Source organism: Rhinichthys klamathensis, unplaced genomic scaffold (genome assembly GCF_029890125.1).
Source record: "Rhinichthys klamathensis goyatoka isolate OS25496 unplaced genomic scaffold, OSU_Roscu_1.1 h1tg000231l_1, whole genome shotgun sequence".
In the NCBI taxonomy this organism is placed as follows: domain Eukaryota; kingdom Metazoa; phylum Chordata; class Actinopteri; order Cypriniformes; family Leuciscidae; genus Rhinichthys; species Rhinichthys klamathensis.
In genome coordinates, this window is record NW_026606755.1 from 1395941 (window position 1) to 1407952 (window position 12012).

Genomic DNA, 12012 nt, shown 5'->3' on the forward strand with positions numbered 1-12012 from the left:
TGAAGCCTTCACAATCACATACCAATTAGCCTGTTGACTTATGATTTGTGAATAAACGTTTACTTTTGTCACTCCCTCAGCCTCGCAAGGCCAGCGCAACGTGCAGCTCCGCCACGGCTGCGGCCTCCAGTGGTTTGGAAGAATGGAATGCCCGATCTCCACGGCAACGCAGCTCCGCCCCCTCTCCGGAGATTCCTGATCCTTCGCATTCGGACACACCCGCTAAGCCCCCCTCCCCGGCCGGAGCGGCCCTCGCACTATCCAAACCCCCGTCACCCTGTGCACCAGGTCTGTTATCAGTGTTTTGCAATAAGGACGGTGTCATTAAAACTAACAGTATGATGCATTTCCTTCAGCAAGCCAATTTTATGGGGTAAATGGCACATGAGGTTCACGGATGATTAAACTGATTATAAGGGTGAATCTCTGGAAACCTGTCAAGAACATGTCTGGGTCGTATTTCACCCCAGAATCTAAAGGAATTCAATAAGAAGTTATATTTTGCTCAAAGAAAACCTGTTTGTAAAATTTTAATTCTCATTACCATAATGTACACTAGCATCCCAAAAGTTTGGGATTGATCATTTTATTTTTATTTTTGAAAGAAGTCTCTTAATGCTCACCAAGACTGCATTTATTTGATCAAAAATGCAGTAATATAGTGTGAAATATTATTACATTTTAAAATAACGTGTAAATGTAATTTATTCCTGTGATGAAAAGCTGAATTTTCAGCATCATTACTCCAGTCTTCAGTGTCACATGATCCTTCAGAAATCATTCTAATATGCTGATTTGCTGCTCAAGAATCTTTGATGCATAGGAAGTTCAAAAGAATAGCATTTATTTCAAATAGAACTCTTTTGTAAGATTATAAATGTCTTTCTTGTCACTTGATCAATTTATTGCATCCTTGTTTAATAAAAGTATTTAAAAAAAAATACTCACTGACCCCAAATTGTTGCATATAAACAAAAAAAATATTAAATATTTATGTAAAAAAAACAGCATTAACGCAATTATTGTGGTACTGTATAACAATAATACAAAAATAAGAATAATGGTGACTAAAGTATCCAGATGCATTACAGTAATTAAAATGTGCGGCTAAATGTGCTTAATTTGAATGAAAACAAGTTCACGATGCAAAAAAAAAAAAATACACTATTTTTTTTATGCAAAATATTTGTTTTTGTAGGGTAAAATGTTACATGTCTTTTTGTGAAATTCACTCAAAACCACTTTGCAGGGGAAGCCACATAGATAGAAACTAAATCTCTATACTTTAGTCTTTCAAAATAAAGATTTCCTGCGTTCCGTCTCGCCGTTCAGGTCCCAGTAACCAGGCTTGCGTTGGACCAGACAGACCCAGCTCGTCTTCTCTGGTGTCTCTGTATCCAGCACTGGGCTATCGGGCCATTATGCAAGAGATGTCCCCTACTGCTTTTGGTGAGGAAGTGGAATCATGCTTGCCAATTCGTCTAGCTGTCCCGCCTGATTCAGTATGAAAGAATCCTGGGCTCAGGAATGCCATGTTAATCACCGCGCTCGCTCGCCTTCCTCATGCGTCTCACACAGCTTGAATCTGTGATGTGATCCATGTGATTCAGCTGCGAAATGCACCCAGGACTCATGCAGAAAGCAGCGTGTACAGTTATTATGTGCCGTTAAATACACTTGATTGTAGTGGAGTATCGGCACACCCCAGCTACTGTTGACAGCGGCATTGTTTCGGCTAAGAACTTAAGAAGGGGCAAATAGGGAGTGAATGTTTTTCACAAATTGAACTCTTGTAATGGATCAGTCTAAAAAGTCTGGCCACACCTACTCATTCTATTTTGCACATTTGACAATAATAGTAAAAGCATTAAAACAATAAAAGGCATTTTTTTTATGAAGTTCCGATGTATGTTGGACACTTGTTGCCTGCTCTTCTTTAACTTTATCTATCAAAAAATGTAATCATTTTATATTTGTAAAGAAATGCACATGTAGAATCAATGTGTATTTATGTTCAAAACTCATTTCAAGCATTGGCTTTTGATAAGAAATTCAGTCATGTGTGTTAAATGTTTGGACTTTTAGTGTGTATAATATGTTTTTATCTATGTGACCAAACCGTGATTTGTTTTGTTGCTCTTGTTTTGCAATAGGACTAACAGACTGGGAAGACGATGAGATATTGGCGTCCGTCTTGGCCGTGTCACAACAGGAATACCTCGATAGCATGAAGAAAAACGCCATGCATAGAGAACCTTCTCCAGATAGCAGTTGATAAAGGAGGGTGAAGGCACAATCTGCAACCGAAGCAGGAGGCAGACACATGGGGATCAAACCAATCACATTCTCTCCATCATCATGCAGTTCACTCTGTCCTTCCTTTCCTTCACCCATCCATCCATCAGCCCATCACTGGCCTCAGCCATCCAGCAGTAATGGCCCATTGTTGTGATACTACTCGCCTAACCACTCCTTTTCTTTCTTACGCCATCATCATCATCATCATTGGACTTCTTTAGGTGCATGTGAAAATAAACATGACTGATATCATTATTGAATACATGGGGAAATAAAAAGTTATTGAAAAAAAAAGTCATACTTTATCCTCTTAATAATTGATTAATATAATCTTGTTTTATTTTCTTGTTTGGGATGAAAATGCTCTTTTTTTTCTTGGAATAAAAAAAGAACTTTCTGAAGAAATGTACTTCTTTGTTGGCCTCCTTTTTGTGACACATCACTAACAACATTTAATTGTTTTTTTGGACACACTTGACTGAATTTATTTCTCATTAACTTAATTACTTGAAGCACCTTGCAAGTTGGACCAAATGGTGAAGAAGCCAAAAAGTGTGAACTATTTCCATTCTGTTTCAAACATCCTAGGGTGCACCTCATGATGTTGGTTGAGAGAAAAGAAAGTTTACAATGTTAAGTTCATGTGTTGAGTTCACAGAGTTCATGTGTCAGTTCTGATAGGCTCCATCACTCTTCATTTAAAATGTTTCGATTTATTTGTCTTAGATTCATGTGAATTTGTCGTTTTTGATGACTACTATCATTCTCAAATGTGGAAAATAGTTTTATTAAAGAATGAGGTGTGTGAATATTTGACTGGTAGTGTATGTGGAAGGGTCTTTGATGCATGGCTGAAATCTACCAGTCAAGTGTCTCAAAGGATTGCAAAGACATTAAAGTCTGGTAAGTCAGGTCTGCATAAAGTACTGGCAAACACTATCATTTATCTATTAAAAGTTCTGTATTTTTTTAGTCATCATCATGGAGGTGAAACCACATCAGGTTTTGTAAATAGCTGATGTGGGACTGCCCCACATGCACAGAGCATGCTGGAGAATAAGTCATCATGGCCTTCAAAGCAGTCTAAGATCATCCCTGTTTATATGTGCAAATGTGCGCAATGTTTTTTTTTTTATTATTGTAATTTCAACTACATTATTTTTTGACGATTTTTTAATTACTAGTTATTAAATAGTGACTGTTTTTCATTGCTATTCATTAATTACAAGTGCTTATTACTAGTTACTGTCCAAATGGGAATTCAATTCTAATGTTGCATGTAACTATCGTGATTTGGTGTTCAGATCTATTCACTTCCAAAATTAATGCATACGAATTGTATAACGTACCATTTTTTTTTCCTGGTAACTACTCGTTTAGTACTAGTAGCATTTATTAATTACTAGTAAAAATTCCAGGTTTATTTGTACCTATTTGTGAGACACTCAATTGGCATTAATCTCTACTAACTGTTTTTAAAATTAGCTTTTTAAAGAAAATATAAATACAAATCAGTTTAGAATAGCCGTCATGTTTATTATATGGATTTCATTAAAAATGCTACTAGAAACAGTTGCATTAGTGCATGGATAATTTAAAAATGTACGCGTTAAAAAAAAACTTAAATGTATTCCTGTCATCACATGCGCGCGCGCTCTTTCTCCGGTACGTTAGGCAAACGGGAGGTGACGATTCTTAGAATTTCAACCACCGCTCATTAATATTCGTTTATTTAAAAGTTTCGGCGCTGTGATTGGCTGTCAGTTCAAAACACTCGAGCGTGTTGGCCGCGATTAGGCGGGTTCGTGAGAGTGGGCGTGTTTACACATGTAAACTTAAAACATCAACAAACTGAGATTATTCACACAGTCTGTGCGAGTGTTTGAAGGAGAGGTCACATAGTCGCTCCCTGAAAACGGCGGAATTTGAACTGAATTGAAAACAGACAGTGACGAATCATAACAGACTAACATGGATATGCACTTCTGAGGCGACTGACGGTGATAGCTGAAGATATCATTTGGGTTTTTATTTTTATTCTTATAAAAACTGAAAATGTTGGATAAACGTATTGTTGACCTGCGTTTGGATCAGCTGGAAGAAGTTAAAGCGAAAAATGGTGAGTTCATTATAATACCGAACAACAAAAATATAAAGATTTTACTTGTATGCCAATGTTTGAATTTGTTCTAACACATTGTTTTAAAGTACTCAACAGTTAAATTTAAAAATCGCTTTTTCAATTTCAATGTTATCTTAATCCAGATGCATAAGTTAGACTAAACGCCATTCATTCCTAGTTATGTTGTTTCTTGAACATTATTGTGTTTATTTTCAGTTAAAGAGCACTTTGAGAAGCAGTATAAGATGGGAACCCTTTTGGGAAGCGGCGGGTTCGGTTCTGTGTTCTCCGGACAGCGCATTTCAGACGGGCAACAGGTAAAAATGAAATGATAGAAAAAAATTATATAAAAATGTAAATTCTTTTCCCCCTCATAAATGTAGTATTCTAAATGACTTATTTTATGATTTTTAGGTCGCTATTAAACAAATATCCCGTGACAGAATTCAACAGTGGGCAAAACTGGTGAGTAATATTTCATATAAAAAAAAAAAAAAATCCCTCCAATTATTTATTTTATATCCAATTATTTTCTTTCTATTAGTCAGGACCTGCTTGAATAGCCTCTACGTACCAAAAAACGAAGTCAAAGAAATATGATTAACAGCGCCCTCTACTGTTTATTATCATTATCAATATTTTTACCGGAACAGCGTCGTCTTAGTGCAGAAAGTGACGTAGGCGTGACGAATCGGAACAACCTAAAAAGGGAAACTTAGTGGGCTTTCCCTAATATGTCAGAACCAGTTTCATAGACCTAATCAAGAGGGTAGACATGGTTTCAAAACAACAAGTGCATTTATAGGTCCACAAATGTGACATCAAATCGTAGTTTCCCTTTTTAATAACATTTATAACCCAGGGAGTTTACACCTGCAGTAGGGAATTTTAGCAGGGAAAATAATACGACTGTGGAATAAAACCATATTCAGAATTTAAACTCAATAATAATCCTTGTCTTTTTAACTCCCACAGCCTGGGGAAGCAAACGCGGTCCCGATGGAGGTCGCTCTCCTCCTGTGTCTGGGTGGAGGGTCGGGGTCGGTACCCGGTCACCGCGGCGTCATCCGGATGCTCGACTGGTTTGAGGTGCCGGGTCAGGGGTATCTCATTGTGTTTGAAAAACCCCAACACTGCCAGGACCTGTTTGACTTCATCACTGAACGTGGGGCCCTGGAGGAGCCCATTGCACAGAGGTGCGGAAAAGGAGACAGTCTTATTTTGACATTGAGTTCTAACAGTAAACTCCAATACTGATGAGAATTGTCTTTTTCAGGTTCCTCAAACAGGTCATTGAAGCCCTCCAGTTCTGCCACTCCAAGGGAATTGTCCATCGGGACATCAAAGATGAGAACATCCTTATTGACACCCGCACCGGTGACATCAAAATCATCGACTTTGGTTCTGGCGCTCTACTGAAGGACTCCATTTACACTGACTTTGAAGGTAAGGCAGCTTTGGGGTGGTTAATGCGTATTTATGAATATAACATGAATGTGGAATAGGTACGAATGACCCCTCTGTCTGTTTAGGTACCAGAGTCTACAGCCCTCCAGAGTGGATCCTCCACCAGCGTTACAGCGCTCATCCGCTCACTGTGTGGTCACTGGGCGTACTTCTCTTTGACATGGTGTGTGGGGACATTCCCTTCGAGCGGGACGGCGACATTGTAAACGCCACTCCGAGTTTCACTAAACGCATCTCCAAAGGTGAGCCCTCAAACTAAATCAAATGGGAATCATCAACCCCATCTACTTTCTTAAAGGGATAGTACCCCCAAAAAATGAAAATTCTATCATTTACTCACCGTCATGTCGTTTCAAACCTGTATGACTTCTGTGTTCACAAAAGGAGATATTTGAACATTTTCAGTTCCCATTGACCTCCATTGTGCTTTTGTCCATCCATACAATGGGAAAGTGTGCATATAAACTATGTCTGAGTAAACGATGGCAGGTTCATTCAACCTTTATTCTGTTTCATTTCAGAATGCCAGTCTCTGATTCGCTGGTGCCTCTCGTACAGGCCGGAGGACCGCCCGAGTTTGGAGCAGATTTTGCAGCACCCTTGGATGACGGAGACCTCTGAGGACACGGGAGATTTGCAAGCGGAAAGCAATATTAAGCCAAGCCTTTAAATCCTGAAGGACTTTTCACACACACTGTTTCGTCTGACACTGGACTTACTGAACTCTAGTTGCTGGCTTCTGGATACTTCCTTATTTATTTTTGTTTGGCTGCCTTCAACGTTGGTTTTTGTTTCATATGGACTTGGGTTCTGTGCTTCTCGAAGCTCTGGATTGATGCAGTTTTACTTTATGAGTGAATTTTCCCCACGACTACAGCCATCACAGCTCAATGCAACAGCGGGAAACGTTCTTATTTATGCTGATTATTTATTTTTTCAGCCACGTACTAATTTATTTGTGCGCTCTGTGGTTCATGAAGTTTCAGAAGCAGCAAACTGTGTTCGTTTTGTTAGTCTGTGTTCGTTTTAAGTTCAAACTGACTTAAATGACAGTGGGTGGACTTGCAGTCGCTTATTAGACTGCGATGATACCTGGTTTTACAGGTTTTTGCTGTACAGTGATATTCTCTCCCTGTTGTAAGGGGTTTCAAAAAGACTGGATCTGCTTTCCAGTCTTTTGATGGGAGGCCTGCCGTAACAATAATTCAGGCTCATGTGGATCTGTTCCCATTGATCAACACACACTCTCAAAGAAGGTGCGGCAGAAGAGAAGAGGAACATTCCTGTGGATCCTGTTTACTCTAATTTAACCAATTCACTAGATGGATTCCTCAGAGCCATTAGCCAGGCAGATTTTGGTTTCTGTCGGTATTGTTTGTGAAATACCTGGTCTGTAACTTAAAGAATGTCGTCAGGACGCTTCGTGCTGAACATGCTCAGATATGTGTCATTTTGTTGAAAGTTCCCAAAGTTCAAAGGTTTGACTAATGTCATGAGGGCTTCAACCACTAACCCACTAGTGATGTTTACTAAAAAGGGCCAAGTGAGCTTTTCATAATTGTTTGATTTCATTATAACACACCAAAGAGATCTGCCTTACTGCTTTATGTGAGGTAAACAGATACAGTTGATGTGACCAAAGTTTGGGTCCAAAACAGAATTGCTATGTTCAAATTCTTTGATTTGAGACGTTGAAATTGAAGGTATGTGAATTGGACCTCTCCTGACATAATGTGTAATGCATTTGTGTAAACACTGGGGTATTTTTTGATACAGTCATTTTTATGAAAAACAAAATCCTTGCCATTTTCGCTTGGATTGGCATAACAACTTTGCTGTAAATACTTGTGTATTGAAATACTTGTGTGCTGTGGCTGCTGTCACAAGATGTTTAATTTATGAGATTCTATAAATAAAAATATAGAGGTGAAATATCTATATTTAAAGAAACATCTGTCTTTTATATTGTTTTGCTCAAGCAACTTAGAAATTAAAAGAGAAACTGCTGCCAATTTAGTGGATAGACCTGAATAGTGATCATAGTTTTCTGTGCATACTTCAAGTTTTTGAACAGGCATCTCCATTCAGGTTAGTTATTCCCGACAAGCGAAGGAATGATGAACTCTGCCCATCCTTTACTGCAATGACTGAACCAACCTTTCCACATTAGTTCTAAATCACCTGAACCTGAAACCTGGCGGCATTTACCAGTAGACACCTGTTGATGTGTTCAAGCACCTTTTTAAACTAGTGTTTAATGAGTTAAACTTATTCTTTGACTCTTATTGGATCTTAATTTAGGAAAATGTATATTTAGATTATGTGTAGGAAGAAAATACATTTAATTGTCTTAGACTGAGAATGATGAGACTATGCGGAATCTATTAGGTGCTGCTGCCCCCTACTGGTCACTGTGGTGCGATACAAATCTGGCTTTACTGCACCCAGGAGGCAGGCATTTGACTGTACTTTCCCCCCTCCAGTTTAGCAAAATAGAAATTAAGCCATTGTGGATGGCTATGAAAGTATCAGAGTTGGATAATGGAAAAGAGAAAATAAATGTCCAAGGGAAAAAAGTGTCAAAAAAATAAATAAATAAAAAATCCCACGGACGTTACGGGAGTGATTTTGTGGGAAGTCAGTCATAGTACCGATCTCATATGTGCTGTTTCACAAAAGTCTTTTAAGGCTAAAGGCCTCGGTTTCATTGAGCAGCGGCGGGGAAATTATGTCATTAAGCTCTGTAATCATTACAGATCGAGCGGAATCGTGAGTTTGTGGGCAAAATTAAGTTCATGTTCGATGATGATGGCAGCAGAAGGCAATGAAAGTCCAAACAGAAGCACTGAGGATAAAACATCTGCCCGCAGACAGAATGAAGGTAAAAAACAACGTAATTTCATCTAGGCTATACTCTATCTCTCTGATTCAAACATAGGACTCGATGCTTTGGCTGTCAGTTCAAATGCATTTATCATAGAATGAATATGGTTTACACAGTATATGTTATATATTTGTATATGTAGTTTTTACATGGTACTAATCGTTTCAAGAATTCCATGGTGCTTTTTGCATTCAAACAATACAAGTACTAAAAAGTATCATGGTAACAAGGACATGAACGCAAGTTGCAACAGTTTTGTCTTTCCTTTTGTGACGTACGAGTAAAAGAAACTGGCTGCATCCGAAATCACATACTTTCCTATAGGCTATAGTAGGCAAAAAACAGTATGTGACAATCGAAGTACGTCCGAATGTACTGTACTCAAAGAGTATGCAAAAAGTACCCGGATGACCTACTACTTCCGGTTAAATTCTGAAGTGTGCTTATGATGGACACTTTACTATCCCATGAGGCCACAGAAGAGGATTTGTGAATGGAGGTGAAGCATGTCCAATGAAGTAGCCTACGTCCAGATTGCATTCATACTACACACACATACATGCATACTATTTAACATACTTTTTAGTGGTTGTGAAGTAATTACTTATTCAAAATAAGTACCTACTCAAGAGAGCAAGTGATTTCGGAGGCAGCCACTGCTTCTCGAATGAGATAAAAATGTATGACATCACTTTGTAGGCCAACCGGCAGCAAGCATCACACTGGTACCCTTTGAGAAAAACCCAATAGGATTTTCATAGGCTTTTGGATTATCGCTAAAAACAAGCTCTGTGATCAACAAAAGTTTATGATACTTGCATGTTTTGTCCATCAAGATAGTTATCACAGATTAACAACTTTAATACATTTTGAAGCCTATATGCAGTCGCCAGAAGTAAAGTTTTCAGTTCTTATCTAAAAACATTTTCCCAGACCGTTTGAGTTAGAATCGTTTATAAGAGCACAATTATTATTAGCATAACGATGCTGTAAAAGCACTGTTAACCTGTTCGGCGTGATGACGTTTAATCTCCTCGACAGCCTCTGAAATGTAGTCCCATTTAGCCACTTGCTAGCAACCGCCTTTTTCAAGACACGTAACCGCTTCAAAAAATCCCGACTGGGGTAATATTGATGTATTTTATGTCGTAGAATAAAATGTAAAAAGTGCCTTGAGCTTGTGTTCACCACAGACTTTATTTCAGCCATTTAACTAAAATCCCATTAAAAAACATTTTCTTCGGGACGATGGAACCGGAAGTGCTAAAATGCTAACTCGCTTCCGCGTTTTGGCCTACAAAGTGATGTCATACCTGCACCACTCTATTGATTGGATGGTTGTGGTTTGCTGTTGGTGGATGTCATGTGAGTGACACGCTGAAAACCACATCATCAGAGAAGAGGGAGAAGTTATTTTCATTAAAGATTACGAGGGCAAATCAATAAAAAAATTATATTATGCACGAATAAATAATTCATAATAAATGCTGCAATTTTCCATTTAAAAATAACAACTGGAGTTTGATTTCATGGTGACTATATTACCATGTTAGGCCAATTACTTTCTGATATGTATCAGTTTACAGGATAAATGAAGATTCAAAAGAATAGCTTTGATAAATAGAGAAATATAAGATTTCCAGTTTTTGAAACTCCCTTTCTTCTTGTCATATTTAATCATATTTTTGAGAAGATTTCTCAGGGAAGTGTTTGCCCTCCTCACATTCTATTATTATTTCTTAGTGAATGCCATTGATAAATGAACTTGCTTGCCAGGAAATAGTTTCCACATGCAGCCGCGTGAATTAATCGTCTGTAAGAAGTGTGTTTTCGTCTGTTTGCGTGTGCTTTAACTGATGATAATGACTAGCTACATTCAGAAAAGCGAGAGACGTCCATGCATGTTGGTGTTTGTCAGTGTATATTATTTCCAGTTTCACACTTTCAGTAAGTCTTTACAGATGCATTTGTGCCTATAACAACAGGTAAATGATAACTAAATATCCCTGACTCTTGTCTCATGCAGTTAAGATAATGAAGTTGATCAGTCTGGTGATTCTGGTGATCCAGAATGCATCGCTCATCTTCAGCATCCGCTACGTGTGGACACTGGCTGGAGATCATTTTTTGGCCACATCTGCTGTCGTGATGGCGGAGATTCTTAAAGTCCTCACCTGTCTGTTTCTCATCACCATGCAGAAGACAGGCGAAACATCTACCAGTGGTATTGCTTGGGTTGGCAGAACGATTTTACTCTAAATACTTGTGTACTGAACAATGTAATGTGACTGTTGATGTTCCATTTAAGAGATTTCATCGATAAAAATTTAGATTTGAAATATCTATTTTAGAAACACTTGTCTTCTTGACCATTATATATATTTTCTAAAGAAAATAAGAGAGAACTAAATAATGGTAAATATAAAAGTCCAAAATATAAATATCGATTATATGCATGTTCTGCCTTTTTGAAGAATTTATACAAATAAAAACTATGCAATTATGATACAATTTGTCTTTGCCTTTATTTGTAATGTATGTATTAAGTCACTTTAACACATATACAATCAAAATCAGCTGATAATAAATCTGATCAATGTCAAATATTATTACTTATGAGGAGAAATGTGTATTTAAGCAATAAAGATGGGTATTTTTAATTGTATATGCCACATTTCTCAGGCTTTAAAAATGTTATATTTGTGGGGGTATTTGTTCAGCCTCAAATAATGCCAGTTAAAACTCATTAAGTTCAATATGAATCTAACCTGTGTATATTTATTCGCTATAAACTATATATTTTTTTAGCATTAACTAACATTCCATTATAAAATGCTTATGTCTCGTGATAATAATGATTGTGTGCTTCTGCCATCTAGAGGTCCCTGTAGTATAGCAATACATCATTCTTCTTGAGAGACAGTTGCAATGTTTTTTTTTGTCATATTTAATTATTATTGAGCAACAATATTTTAGTTACCTGATTACTTTTAGTTACCTTTGTATTGATATTTCTTCTTTTCTTTTTTTAAATTCAGACACAAGCAAGCATAGATGAATATAATAAATAAATAAAAAAGTTTTTTAGCACATAAGTATGTGGTGTTCAACAATTAAGTCAATTAAACGTCATAGATAGCACGTATTTGATTAAGAATCAAAACTAGATTTTAAATGTAATAGCCATATGTAAGAGCACATTAATAATATATTATTATACAAAATATTTGTTTTCCAAAAC

General features: G+C 37.4%; 3 protein-coding genes across 5 annotated transcripts in view; all 3 read left to right on the top strand.

The window, feature by feature from the left end:
- otud5a (OTU deubiquitinase 5a) overlaps positions 1 to 2707 on the top strand; it is a 29415-nt gene extending 26708 nt beyond the window's left edge. For 2 of the 3 annotated variants that reach the window (XM_056265286.1, XM_056265285.1), the window contains exons 7-9: positions 81 to 288; positions 1333 to 1449; positions 2154 to 2707. In XM_056265286.1, coding sequence (XP_056121261.1) covers positions 81 to 288; positions 1333 to 1449; positions 2154 to 2275 — 447 coding nt within the window. In that variant the 3' untranslated portion in view covers positions 2276 to 2707. The remainder of the gene's footprint in view (positions 1 to 80; positions 289 to 1332; positions 1450 to 2153) is intronic. The other variant, XM_056265287.1, reaches the window with a different exon arrangement.
- A 1441-nt stretch (positions 2708 to 4148) lies between these two features.
- Positions 4149 to 6918, top strand: pim2 (Pim-2 proto-oncogene, serine/threonine kinase). The gene is made up of 7 exons (XM_056265296.1): positions 4149 to 4417; positions 4637 to 4737; positions 4835 to 4885; positions 5396 to 5616; positions 5697 to 5866; positions 5953 to 6129; positions 6409 to 6918. Exons 1-7 carry the CDS (start codon positions 4354 to 4356, stop codon positions 6555 to 6557), a joined length of 933 nt encoding a protein of 310 aa, XP_056121271.1. The 5' UTR covers positions 4149 to 4353; the 3' UTR covers positions 6558 to 6918.
- A 1749-nt stretch (positions 6919 to 8667) lies between these two features.
- LOC130099573 (UDP-galactose translocator-like) lies at positions 8668 to 11230 on the top strand. The gene is made up of 2 exons (XM_056265305.1): positions 8668 to 8768; positions 10798 to 11230. Exons 1-2 carry the CDS (start codon positions 8690 to 8692, stop codon positions 11028 to 11030), a joined length of 312 nt encoding a protein of 103 aa, XP_056121280.1. The 5' UTR covers positions 8668 to 8689; the 3' UTR covers positions 11031 to 11230.
- Positions 11231 to 12012: the final 782 nt, after the last annotated feature.